The sequence below is a fragment of the Mus caroli genome, chromosome 5 (assembly GCF_900094665.2).
Source record: "Mus caroli chromosome 5, CAROLI_EIJ_v1.1, whole genome shotgun sequence".
NCBI lineage: Eukaryota > Metazoa > Chordata > Mammalia > Rodentia > Muridae > Mus > Mus caroli.
In genome coordinates this window covers 32887539-32910062 of record NC_034574.1, presented here as the reverse complement: position 1 = coordinate 32910062, position 22524 = coordinate 32887539, and the positions used below count along the sequence as shown (strand labels likewise).

The window sequence follows — 22524 nt, the reverse complement described above, 5'->3', positions numbered from 1 at the left end:
GTGTGCACTAGAGCAGGCACACTCCTCAGGAAGGTCTGACAGCAAACACAGCCCCACAGCTCTGCAGGCTTTCACAGGCTACAGTGCTGTTGCTGTGGCATGAAGGCATTTTAAGCCTGTTTGAACGAAATTAACACTATCACTTCACTAACCACAAAGAGCAGGCTGGGTCTGGCCTACAGACCAAAGGCTGTACCCTCATCTATGCAATCCAGAACATCCTCAAGTCTAGGGACATTCCATCACTCAAGCCTCTCCCAGTACATGGCCTTTATCATCCCTGTCTTGCTTCTGCTCTGCTAGCCCTTCTGTGCCTCACTGTCTTAGCTCACACAATAGTCTCCCTTCCTAAGTTTGGTATGAAGGTTCTCAACCTTGTTGGCCCAATTAGATTACTACTTTCTCTCTGACGTTTCCACTAATTCTGGCCCAGGAGACTTAGGCATCCTTTATCTGTGTTTTTGTCGTCCTTTGCGCCCACACAGTGCCTGACACATATCAGATGTTCAATCAGGTAATGGAATAAACCAGTTACTGAAAAACAAAGCTTCAAAAGCTGTAGTCTTCCTAAGTCCTGGGCAAAATCCACAAGGGTAATCCACAGAAAGAGCTCACAGCTGACATCATGAGTGTCTCTGGCACTGAGTTCTACATACAGGAAACATCAGTTATTGTAAACCACAAAGACACAGCAATCTGAAGTTAAAAGGCCAGTTAGTGGGTCCCTGGGCCCTCTTGTTGGCTCCTTGGGGTCCTGAAGGAGAAGGGGGAAAGGCATAAAAGAAACCTAACTAATGACTATCTCTTTCCTGTGCCTCTTCCCACCCCAGCTTTACTCAAACCACTTCTCACTTTGTTTGCAAAACAGTTTCTGCCCTGTATTTTTTACATCAGTATGATTCAACACACTCCTGCTCTGCTCCTGCTGTCTACAAGCTGCACAGTTTTTCCTCTGCTCCTGGAGTCTGGCCCCATCTCCTGCCTCCTCTTTCTCTCTGGCTCTTTGCACCTGCTACCAGATGCCGCTTCTGAAGTGTGTTCCCTCATGAAATCCTGTTCAACTAGGATTACAGCCAATTTCGGGTAAAATCTATTTCCAGCCCCTCCAGATAATAATCCAGGTGGTTCCAACTCACTTACTAGGCTGTACTATCAGAGCTCCTAAAAGGGAAACCAAAGAGGACCTGAGGATTTGATGCTGGACAGTTACACTTGTCAGTCACCCCCAACTTGCACTGTGTCTGCTTCTCCTTAAGAGAAGGCCTGAACTTCATTAATAAAACTAAAGCTACTATTTATAACAGATGCTGGGCTAAGTATAAATCAACATCTGAAACAGTCAAGAGTCCTATTAGGACTGAGATTTTTAGAATGAGAAGGAAGCCTGAATAACCCAAAAGGGAAAGCAAAGGGATACAGCCAATTAGTACTTACTAATTCAAGAGATGGACACTGAGAACCTATGTGCCTGCAATGTTCTAGATGCTATGGGTTCAGTACAGACCACAATCTCTTTTCTAGGGAGCTCAAAGTCAAGTAGAGACGCTAACTAAACTATACACAATCCACTAGCAATGACAACAAAACGTTACAAGAGAAATAGGTTGTTGCTATATTATACAAAACAGTTGTGGAAGAAAGGCCTTACTTAGAAAACATCTGATCCACATGAGGTTAATGGAGATCAGCCCATGTGGATTCTGGGAGAAGTGTTCCACATAAAGGAAACAACAGATGCAAAGATGCAGAGGCAGGAAGGGGCCTGGAATGTGAGAGAACAGCAGTGACAACTGGATGTCACCAGGAGAGTGCAAGAGGAACATGTGAGAAGTGAGGACAGAGAAAGGTGGGACTGTCACCTGGTACAGGGCTACTCTATGAAATTTAGGGGGCAAAGAGATGGCTTTGCAGTTAAAGGAACTTGCTGTTGCTGTTCTTTCAGAGGACCTGAGTTTGGTTCCCAGCACCCACAGCAGACAGCTCACAACCACCTTTAACTCCAGACCTGGGGATCTGACACAAATTTCTGGCCTCCTCAGACAGACAGATAGATACACACACACACACACACACACACACACACACACACACACACACCCTACACACTTTTAGTAAAATAAATATTTTTAAAAGAACTACCAATAAATAAATTCAACTTTCACAAAATTAAGATATAATAAAAAACAAACCATCATTGTTTACCAACTCAGAATCACTATAACCTGACGTGGAATCAGAACATCTGTGATTTATGTTCCCTGACTATCTGGTCTAAGTTCTCAGTCTTGTTAAATGTGGTAACTGGACCTGAGAGGTTGCAGTGACTTCCTGGCAGACCTAGCACTAGCCAACGTTTCCTGGTTTCCTGTTCCAAGCTACTCAGGAGCCCCTTCTGCTCTAGACATGCAGCTCGGCTGCTAGCCGGGCTCCAGGGACCTGTGTGGTAGCTCCGTTAGTCTCTGAAACCTCTATAAATTAGTAAGGAAGACTAGCTGCCCCCATATGGCATCTATTCTGATAAGTAATGGATGGATACTCAACGTGCTTGGTGATATCAGGCATGCCAGGCACCATGAGAAATTATGTCTATCACCCTTTGCTCCAATTCTCGGACACAGCACTCCCCTCCTAAGGTCACACTGGCCACAGAATGGAGCAGACATATGACCTAGCTAACCAAAGAACCTTATTCCTAAGACCACAACACAGGTTTTGAGGTCCAAACAGAATCAGGCCCATTCCTGGGGTTTTATGGATGGGAGCTACAGAGAGACACATCAAGCCATTAACTATGTGAGCTACTACACTCAGTAGTAGTAGCTACACTACTACCAACAACTTTGTTAAAAATGACTGGGTGGGGATGAGCAATGGCTCGGCAATTAGAAGTGCTTACTGCTCTTCTGCTACTGAGCATCCGAGGTCAGTTCCCAGCACCGTGTCAGTCGGCTTACAGCCACCTGCAACTCTAGTGCAGGAATCTGATGTCCTCTTCTGGCCTCCTGAGGGCACCCCCACATACACAGCGCACAGTCACACAGGCATATGCAATGCATACATAAATAAAAAGGAATCTTTTTTAAAATGTAGGTGGATATTTAAGATACAATAACAGAGGAATAAAAAACCCTTCTGCCTCTGGCTCTAGCCCATGACCTCAACTGCAAAGGCATGGGGCCAGTCACTGCATCTGTCTGAGTTTTAAGTCTCCCATCTATTAACATGATTAGTCTGAGTAAGATGAGTTACAGGACCTTTAAAAGAACATCCTGAAAAGCCTATGGTTCTGTTTAGGTATACAACTGATTTTTAACCAATTGCCCAGTAGACTATCAAGCAGATTTCAACTTAATGCCAAGCCCAATAGTTGGTAATAGCTCTCAGGGGACAGAGCTGAGGAGTTCTGAGCTACAGGATCCACTGGGAACTGAGTGCTGGCTTCTGTGGTCAGAGGCAGCATGTGAGAAGAACAGGTCCCACGTGTTTGCCACTGATGATATTTCACCTTGAACTCAGAAGTGCCACTGTCGTTCCATTACTGGGGCTGCCTGAACCTTCCAAGGATCTTCATCTGTGAGGCCATTAAGAGAAAACAGTGAAAAATGCATTTTCAGCACTCAGGGAAAGGTCCAACTGACCATGGGCCCTCTCCTCACAGGGCTGCTTGCTGGACTGTGCATCTTAACTCTTCTCTTCCCAAATACCCATTCCGTGAGGACTGATAATCTGTGCAGCACTAATAAACCACCCAGGAAGAGCCTCCACACACCAGAGCTGCACCGTCCACACACGGCCAGCGACAACAGCTTGGCCAGATCAGAACACAGCTATCATGACACCTTATTTCCCATTCTCTTTCTTCAACCTGAGACATGCCTCCTTCAACATGATACATGGTGCTCTTAAGCTCTCAACTTTCTAACTCTCATCTCTAGCTCTCCTTCTCCCCTCCCTCCCACCCCCTTTCTCTCCACGTGGCCATGGCTGGCCTTTCTTTTACCCTCTCTCTTTCACTCTGGCTTTCTACAATAAAGCTCTAAAACCATTTTAAAAAAAAATGATAAATTGTATGATAAGACATGTTATATATGATATATAAGATGGATCCATTGGCGTTTTAAAGTCTGTTTTGGATAAAAATGAACCATTTTATAGGTAAATAAGCTCTGCCTAATAGCATGAGTCTGGCTAATAGCTAAAATGGTTAAGACAACAATGTGGTCTCCTGGATCTTCTTCACTGTCTACATAATATTGGACTCTCTACAGCAGTGGTTCTCAACCTGTGTATTGTGACCCCTTTGAGGGGAGATTAAATGACCCTTTCACATGGGTCACAGATAACCCAAATATCAGATATTTACATTATAATTCATAACAGTAGCAAAATTATACTTATGCAGTCTCAATGAAAATAATGTTTTGATTGGGGGGTGGAGTGGGTCACCACAGCATGAGGAACTGTACTAAAGGGCCACAGCATTAGGAAAATTGAGAACCACTGGTCTAGAAGGCAAGGTTCAAACACTGCAGAGTGATCTGCAAGGATCTTCTAGATTTCCCACTGGCTACCATAACACTCTTATTATTTTTCTGAGTGTCCCACATTCTTATGTTAATCAAGCCCAACTTAAGTTAAGCTGGTACTATCTTATGCCTTTGTGCATGTTGGTCTCTTTACAAAAAAGATATTTTCTTAATTCATTGGGAACTTCATATGTGTTCGGATCATATTTATCCTGTCCCCCTCTAACTCCTTTCAAATCCGCTCTCACCTCTATACCCCCCTATCTTCCATGTTCCCATCTCCCCACCACACACCAATTTTTTAAAAGCCCATTAAGTCTAACCACACTGTCCATGTCCTCCTGACTGTGTGGCCACCCAGGAGCACGGCCAGCACGTGATGCCCTTCCTGGCCTTCTTGGCAATGAAACCAACTACTGTTCTTTTAGAATGGGTTTTTGACATCATTGTCCCATGATGCCTTTCTCCCAGGTGGGACTAACCACTGTTTCCCTTGTGCCCTACAGAACACCGGCATGGCTCACGGCAGGGCGTTTGTTTATGTTTGTATCTCCTCCACCACTGTAACTATAACTCAACAGTGGAACCCTGTTACTCTAAAACAGTGCTGGTCAGAAAGTAAGTACTAGGTAGATGCTTATTGTTGGAGGGAGGGGCATACACAGTGTCTCTCTGTAGCTCCCATCCATAAAACCCATAAAACCTCCTGTGCTTCAACATTATCTGTAAACAGCCATTCATTAACTTGTGTGCATATATATATATATATATACATACATATATATAAAATATTTGAGTATTATCTGGTCTGAGGACCCATGCCTTCAATCTCAGCACTTGGGAGACAGAAGCAGCCACCTTTCTGTGAGGTCAAGGCCAGCCTTGTCTACATGGAAAGACCCTGCCTCAAAAAGAGAAATATCAAGCAATGGATTATGTGCCAAACAGAGATGAGTTTACTGGAAAACCAATGAAACTTAAAGTTTAGATCCCCCAGATTTGTACCTTTCAATGCTTTGGGCCATTGTGTGTGTGTGTGTGTCTTTAAAAGGACAGGCAGACTGTATATGACCCCCTGGTACTCCAAAAATAACATTTACCCTTAGTGTCATAGATACAAAGGGATATAATGCAAACAATCTTTTTTTCCTGTTTAGTGGAATCAATATTTGTTCATTCGTTCAACCATTCATTCATTCAAAGAATACTTACTAAGCAATATTGTCAGTAGCACATACAGAAATACTGTCAACATGTTCCTACCCTTATGGAAAAGATTCCTATGTTGGGGACACAGAAGCCGGTTGGGTTCAGAGAACAGGAAGCAGTTTAGAGGGCTGTTACAACACTAGTGTTGCTTAAGTGTTGCCGCTCTGAAGGGGAAAGCTTTTACCCTACACTGGTGATGTCCTAACCAGTCTCAGGAGGTACTGAGTCCTACCTATGCCTGGAGGCAAGGATCAAGGTGCGTTCAGCTGAACGTGGATTTTATTAAACCCTACGAGCAAGAGGAGGTTCAAACAAATTCATGGAAGGGCGAGGGGAGAGAGTGGTGAGCTTTGCGACAGGAAGTGTCAGACTGTGAGAACTCACTGCCACAGAAGGTTATAACCTGATTTCAAGGATATCCAAGCACCTCTAACTTACTTCCTTCAGTGCCCAGATATGCGTCCCTTCCTGAGAATAAACCTGTCGCCACCCCGAGCCAGCTGTTAGCTCGGTGAAACAGACTCTTCTGTCTTGCTAGAGACTCCCTCTCTTCACCGAGAGCTAAAGAGATAGGGCCAAGTTTGGGGTCCAGGGGCCGCGGAGCGTAGGCGCCCCAGCTCCCTGCCCGCCGTTCCCATAGCAACTAGCTTACCACTTCACGGGCCCGGCTGGAGAAGTCTCCCTTGGGCCGAGGGCTTCTGCGGAACAGCTCATCCCGGCTGCCATCGGCCCCGCCACCCACGGCCACTCCCAGAGCCTTATTCCGCGTCTTCACTGTCTTGACGCTAGCCCGGAAGAGCAGTGTGATGTCCACCGCCATAGCGACCTGCAACCCCGGGCCTGAAGCCGGTCAAGCACACGTCAGCAGCTAGCGACCCCGGCAAGAACTGGGTTGCTGAGGGACGTTCCGATTTCGCACTCCTCCGCCTGGAAACTGTGAGCATAGAAGAAAGGTTCCGCTCTCCGCCCGTGTAACGCGGAGAGTGGAGAAAGGTTCCGGCCTTAACCCAGAGCCGGAATTCTCCGTCCCAGACAACTAGCTACCCTCAGTGCATTGGCACCTGTTTCTCCTCGCTGCAAAACTCAGTGGGATCAGACGCTCGGAGATTTCCCAGTCTGGACTTCAGGAACGAAAGCATCGGGAAGCTAGAAAGATCGCTCCCCTTATGATTCTTTAATAGACGGACGGGCGGTTTGGTTGACAGGTGGGGAGTATCACACTTTTGACTTTTGTCATCAAGGGATCGCCTTGAGTAACAATGAACTATGACCATCTGAGTTGCAGGAGCTAGGAAAGGGTAAGTGTACAGAGGTAGGGGCCAGAGATCTTTCTTCTTCAACCTTCAGCCAGTTCGGTAAAGTGAAGCCAGCACCTTTCTTGGAATGCACAGAGAATTAAACAGAATGTGTGTATAAAACGTCCTCATGCTGTTTAACTCTTAGTATACAGTTAGTAGATGTTGCCGTTGTTGATAATATGGTTGTCCTCAGTCGTTTTGTTTTGTTTTGTTTTTCGAGACAGGGTTTCTCTGTGTAGCCTTGACTGTCCTGGAACTCACTCAGTACACCAGGCTGGCCTCGAACTCAGAAATCCGCCTGCCCCTGCCTCCCAAGTGCTGGGATTAAAGGCACGCGCCACCATGCCCTCAGTCTTCTTACTTATAATGTAGAAAAGGCTTAGAGCAGAGATCCCTGAGCGGGGATGTGGAGAGCAGGAACTTATCAGAGCCAGACGAAAGTGAAGCATTCTGAGCTTCATGATACCGTGTTAGGTTCCTCCTCAATAAGTACTTTTGAAAGGTGCTCTCTTGAATCATAGTTATCATAGAGAAAGAATGAAATGGAGAACAGAGTTACTTAATTTGACTAAAGTCAGCTAATAAAATTTTTCTGAGCATTTGGTTCATGGTTCATTTTATTTTTGTGTGCACCTTTCATTAAAAATACAATTATGTCACTTTCTCTCCTTCCCTTTTCTCCCTCCAGCCTCCTCAAGTCCTCTCCCTCCAATTTCTTCCATGTCTCCCAACTCAATCTCAAGTTGATAGCTTCTTCTTCCTTAATTATTATTGTTGCATATATGTGTAAGTATCCATGGATATGCCAGCACAATCTGCTGAAACTGTTGTTATTGCGTATGTGTCTATGGCTTCAGGGATAATCACGTTGTATTGGACAACCAATTAGAGGGTTCTTCCGTGGGATAGGCTAACTCTCCCTCTCTCAGCAGCCATAGTTGCCTGTAGTTTCTTGTCCAGGAGTGTGACCCCCATGGTTTAGTTTTAGTTCAATATCAACTTCTCTGTGTTTTGTTTTCCTTATAAAAGGGAGCACACTAAGATGTGTGCTAAAATTGGGCTTTTAACAGTCATCAAGATGAAAAGCTAGTTTCATAATAATCCTAGGATCACATTTGCCTTTACACTTGCATGTTCTAATCAGCTGTATGGTTGAGTTTTCCAAGAGACACTGATCTTACAATAGGCTAATTGCAGAGCAGCTGTCTTCCATTAAGCCAGACTTAAAAGAGAATTGCAAAGATGCAAGTGCCAGTTCTTCTTACCGAGTCTTTTATTGTTTTGAAAACTATTTTCCCTATGAAGATGTTTATGTTAATATGTAATAGATGTACTCTGATTACTTTAGGCAGATAAATATTTCTAAGCTGCTCATTTTATTTCTAATATAGTAACTATCAATAGATAAAATCCAAGCAAGCAACAATTGTATAAGGCCCTACATAATTTTTTAGGAATGTAAAAATTTTCTGAAATCAAATATTTGAGAACCACAGTATTAAAGGCATATTTAAAAGAAATACATGTCAAGGAAATATTCATGTAACAGAAAAGAAGTAAACGATTATTTGACACCCAGAGTATAACACTTCATCATGCCTGAAGAACACAGTCCATACAACTTGAGTAGAGAAGGAGGAGAGGGAGGGAGGGAGAGAGAGAGAGAGAGAGAGAGAGAGAGAGAGAGAGAGAGAGAGAGAGAAGAGAACAAAATCTATACTAGTGATTCTGACTTGCATCTTGCATAAATTGTATTTTGTTTTATGCAGACATTAATGAGTCTTTGGCTATGCAAAGGTAAGCCTGGGGCAGAGTAAATGGAAGGAGAATTAAATTGCCTTGCATAACAAAGTGGAGGAGTTGAATTAGGGAAACAAAGAGCAAGCCAGACCCTTGGTGGGGTCCAGGAAGTTAGGAAGTAGATAAGTGGGAAGGGGTTTTATGTAGGAAGAATTGCTGAGCTCCATAAAATACAGTAGTGGTGGGTGGTGCCTTGTGAGAGCCATGTACTCGGTGCAATTGGGTGAGGGTAGAAAGGTGAGCATGAATCTCTAAGTTTTCTGTATAGATCTGTAAATGCAGAGAAAGCTGCAGTGTAGATGAGACCCAAGTGAACTCCATGGCTGTACAGCCTCAAATGATGGCAAATAAATGAATACATGGAACTTGACAAGTTCCAAAGAAAAGGCCGCCTGCCCTTACCTTATGGCTTATTTCCCTCTCTTTTGAATTTCTCCCACCCTGTAATGACTTAAATGGTGTATGTTCAAGAACTAGGTCCATATCTAGATTTCTCTTAGACTTTATATTAAGACCCTATATCTAGTAGCTATTAGAACCCAAAACTTACTTGCAAGCAGAGCTTTAAATATATCCTCGTTCCAGTTACATGTGTGGATGACAACATAGGACCTAAAGTCAGTAGTGGTGTCTATATAAATATGCCAGCAAAGGAATATGAAGATACAGGCAGATGTAGCCACATGCCTGGAAATGATGACAGTCCCTAGAAGCTGAAGAAGCAAGGGACTCATTCTTCCCTAAGAGCCTCAGAAGAATGTGTGGGTCTTCAAACAGTTTGATCTCCCTCCGAGACTGTAGGAGATAAATATCTGTTGTCTTAAATGACCAAATTTGTTGTTGCCTCTTACTGCAACTCCAGAAAACAAATGCATACCATAGTTCCCACCTTTCTCCTGATCCCCCACTTCATTTTCTGGGCTCTCCTGTGCCTGCCTCACTTGGTTTGAGACACTCTTGCAGTCCTCTGTCCCTGTTTGGGCTCACATCTCCTGCAGACAGCCCATCTCCAGCTGCCTTGGGTCTGTGTCTTTCTTGACTTTAAATTCTCATCTCCTTACAATCCTCCGTTCTCAGTGAATTGCAGATGACCATGACTCCTATCCTCAAAAGGAGGATAGAGAAAGAATGAGCCTAATCTGGTGAGAAAGTGTGCCAACAATGACACCTTTCATCCAGTGCTCAGTGAATGGACAGCCAATGGCCAACAGCACAGGGCCCATGTATTACTGGCAGCATGTGTCACAGCTCTCACTCCCAGCTTCTCCTTTAAGGAATTTCTTGAATGGAGGAGGGTATGTTTACAAGTTCTTCAACTGACTGCATTATCTAGGGTGTGGCTTGTCACTCTGGAAAGGTGTTCCACTTCTGAAAAGTTCCATGAGCATTCAGAGAAAGAAGAAATGCTTGTCACACATTCAAAAGCACTCCAGAGGTCAGTCAATGGCAAGCTTTCCCCAGAATTGAAGGTGAGCCAATACCAGAGCAGCGCTCCACAAGAGTGTCTCATCACAGGGACAAAAGGGGATCTATGTTCTTGGGCATACTCCATTTATCACCCCAGGGCTATGTGGATAGGTTTTAAGATAGAGTTACAAACAGTAAATGTGATAGACATTAACTGTGATCTGAATTCTGCCAGTCATATCTCAAGCAATCACCATGGGGATTTGGCTTATCTGAAAAATTACTCCAACTAAGCTTTGTCCTCTATTATTTTCACGTAAGAAGATAAGGAATATATGTGGTGACACAGGTCAACTAACTGGTTCTTGGCAGGGTGCTCCTGTTATTAGCATTGGTCTTGGGGAAAGACTCTTGTAGTCTCCTATACAAGTAAGGTGTCAGGAATACAGACCCAGCAAGGATAGAATGTTGTGGTACACACACATAACCTGGCACAGCTTAGAATTCAGCCCTGAAGATGTTCATCTTTCAGAAGTTGTCTCAGAAGTTTGTACTTATACAAGTCTTCACTGTGGCTCTGACAAATTGGTTCTTGGAGTCAATAAATGTTAATGCTGAGAGTCACAACTTGAGTGGGGGTCACTAGCTAGTGACCAAGGGCTGCTGATCACTCGATGACTGATGGAGTCCATTTCTAGGTGTCATGCATGTGTGGATCCTGATGAACAAAAAGCTTCAGAAGAGCCCAAGAGAAGCACTGCTGTAGCTAGTATCCTCTGCCGAGCCTGTGGTACCCAGACACCGAGGCTCAGCCAGCAAGCTGACATAGAATTCCATACTTGCTTTTTGTCTTTCAGGACAGCAGGAGCCTCAAGGATTTTAATACCTAGCAAGCCTTTCTGGGACATCTAAAAAACCTCAGACATCCAGGGAACAATTACCAGAGGATGCCAGGAAAGCCACACAAAACATCAGAGACAGAAAGACTTAGATCTGCATCCCTACTGAGTCATTAGCTGTTTAACTTCAGGCAAAAGATTTCCCTGATCTACCCCTGAAAAGCCAGGAACATGCCTACCAGTGTGACTCCTCTGAGCAAGGACCACCCCTAAATGTTCTTCACCCTTTCTGGCAGCTGTCATCTGGTTGCTGGGCCACATGTACAGATTATTATTTTCAAACCTGTGGAATCTGGATTACCACTTCTAATTGACTGAACTTGGAGCTTTTTGTCTTGGCCTTAAGAGGGGTGCATTCTATAGACTTCTTCTAGAGGCCCATAAAGTAAGGGCTTAGCCTCCATTTTGGCACTATTGGGAGGTAATGGAATCTTTAAGCAAAAGGTTCTAGTGTATAGGTCATTGGTCATGTGCCTTCAAAAGGAGCCCCAGTCACTTCTTTTTCTCTTTACTCTCTGTTGAGTTGAACAGTTTTGCTATGAATACATTTGCGCAAATAAATACATTTGCACAAAGCATCAAAACTATATACTAGTTTATCATAGACTAAAACTTCCAAATGTGAGCCCAAATAAGCCTTTTCTTTTCTTTCCAACATGATTTTATCAGATGTTTGTTATAGACGCAGAAAGCTAAGATACTTGTTAACCATCAGCCTTAATTCCATATGTTATGCAACACATAGTTGGAAACTGGGGCTCAGGACATTTTTGGAAGTGACCTTATTCTGCTGCAACAGAAATATTTATTCAGCGATCAGCTGGTGGATTATCATCTTAAGAACATTTCCCTTCTCATCCCCTGCTAGGACGTTATGAGGGAGAGTTGGGAAGAGGCAAAGGCACTAGTCTCCCCAGCACAGGCTCATCCTTCCATAGGATGATCAGCCATACTGATAATCTCTATGTCTGAGTCTCATTATGATCCCTTGCACCCATGCCTCAGTGGGTGTCTGGGCTCATGCATGGACAGAAATGCTGAGTCTGTTCGTTGCTGCTGATGTTGGGCTTGTACTCCTTTAGGGGCATCTGGGCTGGGAAGGGGTTAACACAGACCAAACTAACTTGGGAAGTGTGTGCATGCTGGGCCTTTGAAACATGCCTGTGCTGTTTCCTCTGTACAATGCGAAGTATGGTGTCTTTAAAATATAATTTGAAAGCGTCCCTATCTGCCCCTCCCAGCCCCAAAGTACATAAACTCTAGATTCTGCAGAAATGTAGAAATAAGTAACTCTGTTCTCTAAAAGCTGAATCTAGAAACTTTTAAATACCTAAACGACACAGGAACATTCTGAAGTTTCTGATCCTTTCTCCCTCATTTCACACGCTCACCCTGCTTTGCTTGCTCCGTGTCAGAGGACATAGCTCCCAACGATGATGTAATCAAGTCACTGAAACTCAAGTCCCCCTCTTCTTACCCCCACAAGCTTGGAAGTTGATGTGACCTCTTTCCGATGCTTGCTTTCTCCACCCCAGGAGCTTCATAAATCACCTCATAAAGACGTATTTACTGGTTCCCCTGACATAATAGCAGAGTAAACTGCTCAAGACACCCTTGAAGAGTCCCCCCAGAAAACTCGAGAACTGTGCTGCCGGTGTGGCAGCAGGGTCTCCTGCTTGAGTTTCTGCGCTCTGCCTTTTGACGGTGTCTTCTGTAATTAAGACAGCCAAATCCTCTCGTTTTTATTGAGTTGGATGGCGAATCACAGAATAAATGCTTTCCCTTGCACTTTAAAAGGATTTAATAGGAAAATATTTTTTCCTACATCCTGTTTCAAGGGGAAAATGTGATTTTAGGGACATTTTATAGTTCACAACAGGATACTGAAGGGCATTTGGTTTTGCTTTAGTTTATTATGACTGTGTTTCTCTAGCATGAAGTAGTCTTTGTGATTATTTAGATAAGTCTATAGATAGCCACAGAATTATGGAAACTTGGGACTGGAAAGGCCTTAAATATTAGCTAGACCAACACTCTTCCCTTCTCAGATGAGAACACAAGTGACTTGTCCAAGGTCACACATTAAGGTAGTGTGATTCTTTGTGGCCTGACTATTGAATAATCTGGAACCAGCTTTATGCTGGAAGTAGGGGTGGCTAGCATAGCCTTTATACAAAGAGACCTTTTTATCTCTGAAACCTTTTTAATTTGGGAACTGGAATACTTGGTAAGTGTGGATTTGTGTGTGTGTGTGTGTGTGTGTGTGTGTGTGTGTGCTTGTTGTGTGTCTGCCCCTATATCTGGCTAGTGATACATTCAAATGTCTATCTAATACACAGCACCCGACAGAGTTCAGAAAATATAAAACAGAGCTTAAGTTTCTGCATTAGAACAGGTCAAGAACTAACAGAAAAATGCATATAAAGGTAATTATCATTAAATGTGATCGTGTAGCATCTCTTGATCCTTTTTTCTCTGTTGCTACAATAGAATGTCTGAGGCTGAATAATTTATAAAGAATAAAGGTTTGTTCTTATCCCAGTTTCATTTTTGTCACTGTGACAAAATACCCTGACAAAAAGCAACTTTGAGGAGGGAAAGATTGGCTTACAATTCTAGGTCGCCACCCATTGTTGAGGGGACGTCAAGGTAGGATCTCAAACAGCAGCTATTTTCACATTCACAGTCAAGAGAAGAGAGGAAAGAATGTCCTCGTGTGCCTGCTTGCCTGCTGCATGTGTTCAGCTAGCCATCTTCACTCTTAGACAGTTCAAGGCCTAGTCTTAGAAATGGTACTGCCTACAATGGGCTGACACTTCCTACCTCAATTAAGGCAATCAAGGTAATCTCCATAGGTCAGCTTGATCTAAGTAATTCCCATTCAGACTCTTTGCCCCCGAGATTCTGGGTTATAACAAGTGGATACAACTAGCCGTCACAATTCTCACAGTTTTGGATGCTTGGAGGTCCCAGGTTCAAGGGGCCACAGTAGATGATGTAATGTTCTTGCTGCAGAGGATTCTGCAGCATCCTGAGGCAGTGCAGAGTCAGGTGTGAGAACAGTTTCTATAAGGAAAAGCTCTGCTGGCATTTTAACACACCTACTACAGGTAACTCATTAATCTGTAATGGACTAACCCATGCATGAGAGCAGAGCCCTTCTGACCCACTCCTGTCCTGAAGACCATGCCTATTCCCCACTCCTTAATACCTCACAATGGATGTTAAAATCTAACACTGTTTTTTGACATTGAAACTTCTTGTTTCTTCAGAAAGTTAATTATGTCAAATGATATTCTGCTGGGGCACACCGGTGAAAGGATGAATGATGTTTAGAAGGAAATAAATAAAACCTGACAGACAGTGGATGATGCTAGATGGTATTGGTATACCTTACCATTCTTTGATAGTCATCCTTTGCCGTGACTTCATAGAGATGTACCAAAAACTTCTGGTGTTCTGGCAGCTTCTTGTGGCTTCCGAGGCTGATTAGCAGGGCAAAGTGGAAGTTTCTGGATATGTCTGCTGATACAGACTCATGTGGAGCTTTGCTAAGACAGATTCACGTGGTGTTTCACTGAGGCAAGACCCATGGGAGGACACATGATATTTGGAGGGAGTATAAATAGGACTCTTGAGTGGTGTGTGCTTCCATAGCTAGTTTTTGCAGTGCTTCATTGGTCTCATGTCTTCCTCTTTGCTCATCTTCATTTCATTGAGAGAGGCATGGCAGAGAACTTCTGGTATCCCCGCTGGTCTTGGTTGTTCCTGATAACTCATGCAAATTCGATGGAGGCCTAGCTGTTTCTACTGGATCCTGCTACTGCTGCTGGTTCGTGTTTGCTCTCCTAAGACTGCTGAACTGAATTGCTGGTATCCTGACAAATGGAGATTGGAATCACCCCAAGGAACTACTTCTGAACAGCATATCGCAGAGCCTCTCCATTTCTTCTGAATTGATGAGCCATTGCTGATTCGTGCTGATTTGTGAATCAAGCTGCTGCTGCTGCTGCTGATTCATGTGAACAGAACTGCTGATATCCTGACAATGCAGATTGGATTTGCTCCAAAGAACTATTTCTAAACAGGTCTACATCCTACTTTGCTCTATTAACCTTTCCTTTCCACTATACCTGGTGGGGGCAGGGGGGCTAGAAGGAAGGTTAAAGCATTTAAAAACCCTTATTAAAAGTAAGTTTCGAAAAATCAAAGCCAGGCTGGAGAGATGGCTCAGCGGTTAAGAGCACTGACTGCTTTTCAGAAGGTCCTGAGTTCAAATCCCAGCAACCACATGGTGGCTCACAACCATCCATAATGAGACTTGGCACCCTCTTCTGGAGTGTCGGAAGATAGCTACAGTGTACTTACATATAATAAATAAATAAATCTTTAAAAGAAAGACAGGAAGAAAGACAGACAGACAGAAAAAAAAAAGAGAGCGAGAGGAAGATCAAAGCCTATAGGTTTTCACTGGGATATTTTGAATCTTGTTTGAGTTTTTGTTTTTTGGTTTTGAGATGCAGGTCTTTGGATGCTTGTCTAGGGGTTTGCCGTGCTTATTCTATGATAGAGGGAAGAACTGACTGTCAGGAAAGGAAGAAGGCCTGAGCAGGGAGAGGGTGTAAGTATAAAACACCAGCTTGACTGGAGCAAGAGACCAGTCCTCCCCTTCAGGAAGGGAAGGCCCCAGAACTGGGAGTCTGCCAAGTGGGCTGTGTCCCCCAGAGCCCTGGATCTTTTCCTTCTCCTTGGCTCTGTTTGTCTGCCCCTGGGGGGACACTTTCTTCTACACGTCTCTGCCCACACGTTCTCCTGGATTACAAAAAACTGCCATCTTAGGCATCTCACTCTTCCTACTTACTCTGCTCCCTTCTCCCCCAGTCTGTGTATCCCAGGTTTGTCTCAAAGTCAGAATCATCCTATATCATGCCTTAGAGTGCTAGCATTACAAGGGCACCTCCCCATACCCAGCTTGAGTGGTTTTTTTTTTAATGACATCTCTTAAAATTGGAAAAAATTTAAGAGTTCTGTAATCTTAGCCTGCTATGTAGGGGGTGGGGGGGGAACCTGTGAGAAGGAATTAGAAAGAGGGCTGGGAAGATAGTTCAGTGTGGAGTCTGAGTCCCCAGAACTCATGGAAAGCTCAGAGTAGTAGCTTATGTTTATAATCCCAGTGTTCCTACAGCAAGATGGAAGGTGGGGACAGGAGAGTCCGTGGAAACTTGAGGGCCAGCTACTTCAGCATAAGCATAAGTCAGGATAAACAGCAGAGATAAGCTGTCTCCAGTAAGACACACCCCTGAGGCAATGCTCTGATCTCATAAGAACACATACATGTGCATGCAGATACACAGGCCTTAGAAGCTTCACTCCTGCCGTAGAACTGTGGAAAGGGCACCCGGTCTCTTTCCGGCTGTCTCAGGCATCCCAGGCTTGGTGGGACTTGGTAGCACGGGAAGCCGATCTTAGCCTCCTATTGGAGCAGGAGCTCTGAGTCACAGGAGTTCTGTGTCAGATGACTCTAGATCCAAATGTCACTCATTTGTTAGTCCTGAACTCTTTCAGTCATGTCTTTCTTCACCCAGATAAAACTGTCAAGTGTGGTGTTGCATGCCTTTATTCCCAGCCCTTGGGAGGCAGAGTTGAAGGCCAGCTTGGTCTACAGAGGGAATTTCAGGACAGCAAAATCTGCACAGAGAAGCCCTGTCTTGAAAAACAAAACAAAAAACATCCCCAAAACCCCAAAACAAACAAGCAAACAAACAAAACCCCACAAAAGTATTCAATAGAGCTGTTGTGTTAAATGAGATGCTCTACATATAAGAGGATAACACAGGTTCTACTCTAGAGTTACTAATAAAGGATACTGTGCAGCTGTGTATGGAAGAGGCTTGATAGGTGTTGCTGGGGCCAGCTATTGGTGGTGGCCATCTCCTTCAACGTTCCAGAAGTATGCTTGTGTTACTTCCAGGCCTCCGTGTCCCCCAACCAAAGGGTGGCACTCAAGACAGAAGACTGGCACATTGGATCAACGTCTTGAGTTAAAGGAAGCGCTTGGGACACGCTCAGCCTCTGTGGTCTGGATAAGCCATGGAGACTGTTCTGGGATTTGGAATGTTGTTCCGGAGAGCAGAAGAGTCGGGATGGGTGAAATGAAAGAGCTCGAGTGTTGGAGCCAGTGGCAGAGAGCAGCTGTTCCCCATTTCTGCTTTAAACACAATGAGAGGTAATGAGTTTACGCCGAAGCATGAAGGATTTAGGCTAAACATTAAGAAGAATTTCCTGAATGTGGGTGTTGTTGGGCTTCGGAATGAGTTAGCAAGGTGTTTGAAATAAGGGCAGTGTTTCTTCTGGCTGCGGCCTGGGGGCCCTTGGGGTGGCTTTGCTCTCATGCTCCTCTTAAGCTGGGGCATCCTAGATACTCATAGAACTCTCTGCTTGTGCTTGTTTGAGTCAACCCTATGATTCCAGGCCTTGCTCCGCTCTAGGAAGACTGACTGTGGTGCTCGCCAGATCATTGCCTCAGGCTATCTCCAGCTTGGCATTCCACAGATGCCGTGGTTGCTTATGTAGGCTCCTCCAGTGACCAACATCTCTCTTTGAAATTTATTAAGAAATTCTCTGTAGGGCCTCTTTCACCAAAAGTGCATTTAATAAAGCTTGGAATTTCCTCACAACACACTTATTTAGTGGCTATATTTTTAGGCCTGGGTTATTGCTCACTCTGCTTTGTAAGCTCGGGGCAGGTCAGCACAGCGAGACTACAGAGGTTTTGGACAACCGGGTCCTGACCACCTACCTACTGGGCTTCTCCCAGGCCTCTCCGGAAAGCAACTTTCTAGGCATTCATTTAGGACTCTTTTAAGTGAGCTGGTGATTTCCATAATTGTTCTTCCAAAAGGCAGGCAACTCCTGCAGCTATGAGCTTTCTATCCACCTACCCAACAAGTAGGTCTTGGTGGGGGCACATTTATTGTAAAGTCAGTTTAAAAGTGACCAGCTTTCACTCTGAGGAGGCTTTTAAGGAGGAGCTCCAGAGCTGGCTGATAGCATTTACATTCCCAATGTGCCTGTGTTGTTTTGCCCAAGGACTCTTGTTTATTATTGCATTTATAAAGCACCCCTTCATCATTAAAAGATTTCCCCACATCAGTTGTTTCCTGCACAGGACACTTGCTGACCACAGATGAGATCAGGTAGCAGTAGACCACCCCCTACCCTCACCTCTCGGATGCTCACACTCACAAATGTGCTCTATAGTTCCCGGGGAGTGGGGGTGGGTGACTGGCAAGTGATGGCTCTCAAACCCAGCAGTCAGGGAAAGGTGAGAGCATTCCTCTTCTTTAGGATCACTTCTGCACTGGGCCAACAAAGGGTGGGGGTAGGGGCAGACAGGGCAGACACCCTAAAACCTACCTCCTCCAGCACTCAGCAGCCAGCAGGAACTTTAGCCTACAGAGAGAGCCCTCCCGCAGCCTTCTTCCTACCTCTTCTTCTTGGTCTACTCTCCCCTAGAGGCTCTCCAACTTCCCTCATTATCCCTGTCCACTTCTTTAGCTTCTGAAAGGATGCAAGTGGACTTTTCTCTGTCCCACTAACCAACTGCCACTAGTCAGCCACAGCCAGGGCCTCCATTCCTTTACATCTGTGACAGCAGGGCTCCCTCGCTCCCAGTTTGTCATTTACTTGTTCTGGTCTTGAGAAGTTAAAGAAGTGAAGGGAGAGGGTACAATACAAAGTTCTTTTCTTACAGCAAAATGGGCTGAAAGAGGGTAATGAGGATGGCAGCCAATCCTTAGGCAACCCTTCCCAAGTTACGAACACAGTCTTCAGCATTTGAGGGAAAGCAAATTGCCCAACCCCGTAACGCAGTCCTTCTTGTCATTCTTATTTTATAGGTTAGAGAAATTCAGATGTAGATGGTTAAGATACTTGCTTAAGGTCACACAGTTAGGAAGTAAAAGATCAGAAACAGAAAGTGAGCAGCTCAGTGCCAAGGTCTAAAGGACACCTTGAGAGGAGATGCCAGGACAGTCAGTGTCCATGCAGCTCACCCAGCAGAAATGTAGAGGAGCTAGAGGGATTCTGACATCTCTCCTCTAGACTCCCGTGTGACCTACCAGACAACCCCCACCTGGAGCGCACACACCTCCCTGTGAGGGAGGATGCTTGCCCAGCTACACTTGCTGCTCAGTCAGGATCCCCCTTGCCGTCATACCTCTCTCTCTCATGTCCTTATTAAACTGCCTATTCCACCCACAGGCACCTCCAGGCCTGGTGTACACTTCCTGCTCCAGAGTTACCTTCAGTGGGAAGATTTCTTCCTTCCCATAGTGCACCTGTGGACCATCCTGGGCGCTCACACTCACACCGGGATCTCCTAGGATTTGATTCAGAACAGAAAAACTGATCAGGTAGGTACTAGGACTGCCTCCTGAGCGAGAGGCAGTGGCTTCCCTGGGTCTGACCTTCCTATTTCCTCCCCAGCTCTAGGAACATCCTCCTCAAGGAATATAATTTGCATAAAATAGTTTCCAAACCTATTAAGGGAGCAGACATGGAAAGGAAACCCACAATTAAGGAGTTTTGCGCACTCAGTGTCTTTCCACTGACTGGGGTATCATCTTCCTGAAATAATGAGGTCTGGCAGAGGCTGGAGCCCAGAATATGCACCATATTCAAGTCTTCAGGGCTCTTGTCATCCTGGCTGGGGCAACACAGATGAAGAAAACTTGGGCCTGATCTGGGTTTTTATGTGGTGACAAACAAAAGTGGGCAGGCTGTGAGTATGGGTGTGGGCAGGGGTGAACCATCACTGTCCCCCCATCAGTTGTGATGGACATCATTCTCTGCCCTTTATGTACCCTGTTATCTACCAGCCATCTATTTGCTGTTTGTCCATTCCTTGTTCCCAGGGGGGCAGAGGAAGCAGGTTGTCAGAGGTCTGAAAGCTAGAGTGACCAAGAGAAGAAAGGGTTGGCTGACAGCAGGATGTGTCCAGGCTGAGAGGACTCTGCCCAAAGGCCACTGACCAACATGCCCTGGCTCTGGAGTCAGGCAACAAATGCTGTTGTTTCTTTGTTGTTGAGACAAAGTCTCTCACGTTATACCAGGCTAGGCTCGAACTCCCTGTGCAGCTAAGAAGAATGTCGAACTTCTGAAGCTTCTGCTTCCACCTCCCAAGTGCTGGGATTCTACGCATGCAGCGCCATGTCCTGGTTCAGCCCTGAGTTTGAATTCCAACTCATTTAGTTGTCACTGCTGGTTAGCTCCTTCTTTGTGAGATCAGAATCACACTTGGTGCCAGGGTTGTTGGTGGGTTGACAAGTAATTGTGAGCAACATGCTCATGACAAGATATCATTCATTCTAAGATGTTTCTGAACCCCTACTATGTGTAGGCACTGTTCCGGCTGCAGAAGCTTGAAGAAAATGGAGGGAGGGGTCTGGCGTCAGTAAAACCCTTTCACTAAGATGTTTACGTGGATACAAGAGCACTATACAATTTGTCTAAACTGTAGAGAGTCAAACTGAATAAAAGAAAATACATGAAGGCCAGAATCTCAGGGACAGGGACTCACATGATTTCACTGCCCCTTCCCCCACCCCACCCCCGAGCACAGAAAGCGGCAACACAGAAACAGAGAGAAGCTTCGGTGCTTGTTTGGAGGGTTCATTTAATATGCAACCCATAAGCTGTTTACAGAAAGAAGTAAATGTGACCTGATGTTTCAGCTCCAGGCACAGGATCCCAGACATCAGTGAAACCCACAGGGTGCTTTTCACTTCTGCGGCATGGCTCTACCTCCCTGACTGTCTGGCTGCTTTCCAATGAAACTATATGCACAAACTCTACCTAAAAATATTTCATGAGCTATGTGCCAGCCTGGAAAACACGGCTCCAAACAACAACAACAACAACAAAACAAAAACCAAACCAAAACAACAACAACAAAAACCCTGAGAAAGGGTAGCATCCTTCTGCCATCTATCTATCCATCTACCCTCCCACCCATCTGTCTATCCAACAACTGCCCGTTAACAGGTCCAGCAAACGCTGTGTGTTAGGAACAAGATGGCAAAAGACAAGCATCTGGTGAAGACTTGACTCCAGGAATGCTGTCATGAATGAATGCCTAAAGAAGTGGTCTTCTCACTTGGGATGCAGGGTGGGAGCATCTTCAAGGCTAAGAGCCCTGGCACCATCCTCACCCTTTGCTCCTCACCCTTTTCTCCTTTTCATTCTTCTTGTCTCCTTTTCCTTTAGAAATAACTAATAAACACCTAATAAAGGATAGTATGGAACAAAACTCAAGCTTGAGTTGGACACAAGGGTTTCTTCTAGAACACAAGCAAGAGGTAGTTTCTGTGGTATCTAAATACCCACAGATGGGAAACTTCCCCTGGCTGGGCTAGAACTAAAGATCTTCCTTCTTGCCTTAGCTTGCCAGGTGTTAGGATTATAGGCATGACCTAGCAGGGACTCACTCCTTCACAGAAAGCTTTTTAAACATCTGTATGCCCCAGTTATTTGGCTCATCAAACCTATACATAGTGGAGAGTAGATCCATACATCATGAATCCCAGGCAAATCTGACAGAGCCCCTCCAGAGGCCCTTCTCCTTGGAGGCCACCTCTGTGCTGTGCCTTTTCTTCTCTAGCGGTTCTCAGTGGGAGCACCAGTCAGGTGGGGACCGTGTCTTTCCAGAGCTGAACCCGGGCTTCAAGTGTGGTCTGACTCCTGTCCCTGCGGGCCCGTTATTAAGAACTGTGTTCATGTAATGAGGCTCCAGGAGCTGCTAATGGTTTTGGCAGCCTCATTCCCGAGCGAGGCACAGGGTGGACACCCACAGATCCTCCTCCCATTCTTTCACACATGCTCCCAACCCACCCAAGACAGGGTTTCTCTGTATTTCAGCCCTGCTGTCCTGAAATACTAGCTATGCAGACCAGGCTGGCATCAGACTCAAAAGATCCAACTGCCTCTGCCTCCTGAGTGCTACGATTAAAGGGATGCATGAGTCTGCCTACCCGATGCCATTATACCTGGCTTCTCACACATCTGTTTAAGAAATATATTCTCGCCTCTCTCTGTCTCTCATGTAAGGACAACTTTCAATGATGTTCAGAGTCTATCACCTGCCCTTGCTAACCAGCTCAAAAATGCCACTTGGGTCTCAGAACCCCAAGCCCCTCAAGCTATTAGTTCAATACATAGCCTCTTACATTGTTTTGGGGGAAAGGAAGAACCATGGCTGAGAACTAACTTTCTTTCTCTCTCTCTTCCTTCCTTTCCTTTCCTTTCCTTTCCTTTCCTTTCCTTTCCTTTCCTTTCCTTTCCTTTCCTTTCCTTTCCTTTCCTTTCCTTTCCTTTCCTTTCCTTTCC

At 45.0% G+C, this 22524-nt stretch overlaps 1 protein-coding gene across 3 annotated transcripts in view; it reads right to left on the bottom strand.

Moving 5' to 3' along the window:
- Stx18 (syntaxin 18) overlaps nucleotides 1-6657 on the bottom strand; it is a 93509-nt gene extending 86852 nt beyond the window's left edge. For 2 of the 3 annotated variants that reach the window (XM_021162409.2, XM_029477012.1), the window contains exon 1: nucleotides 6388-6646. In XM_021162409.2, coding sequence (XP_021018068.1) covers nucleotides 6388-6555 — 168 coding nt within the window. In that variant the 5' untranslated portion in view covers nucleotides 6556-6646. Of the gene's footprint in view, nucleotides 1-6387 lie in introns of all 3 variants that reach the window. The other variant, XM_021162410.1, reaches the window with a different exon arrangement.
- Nucleotides 6658-22524: the final 15867 nt, after the last annotated feature.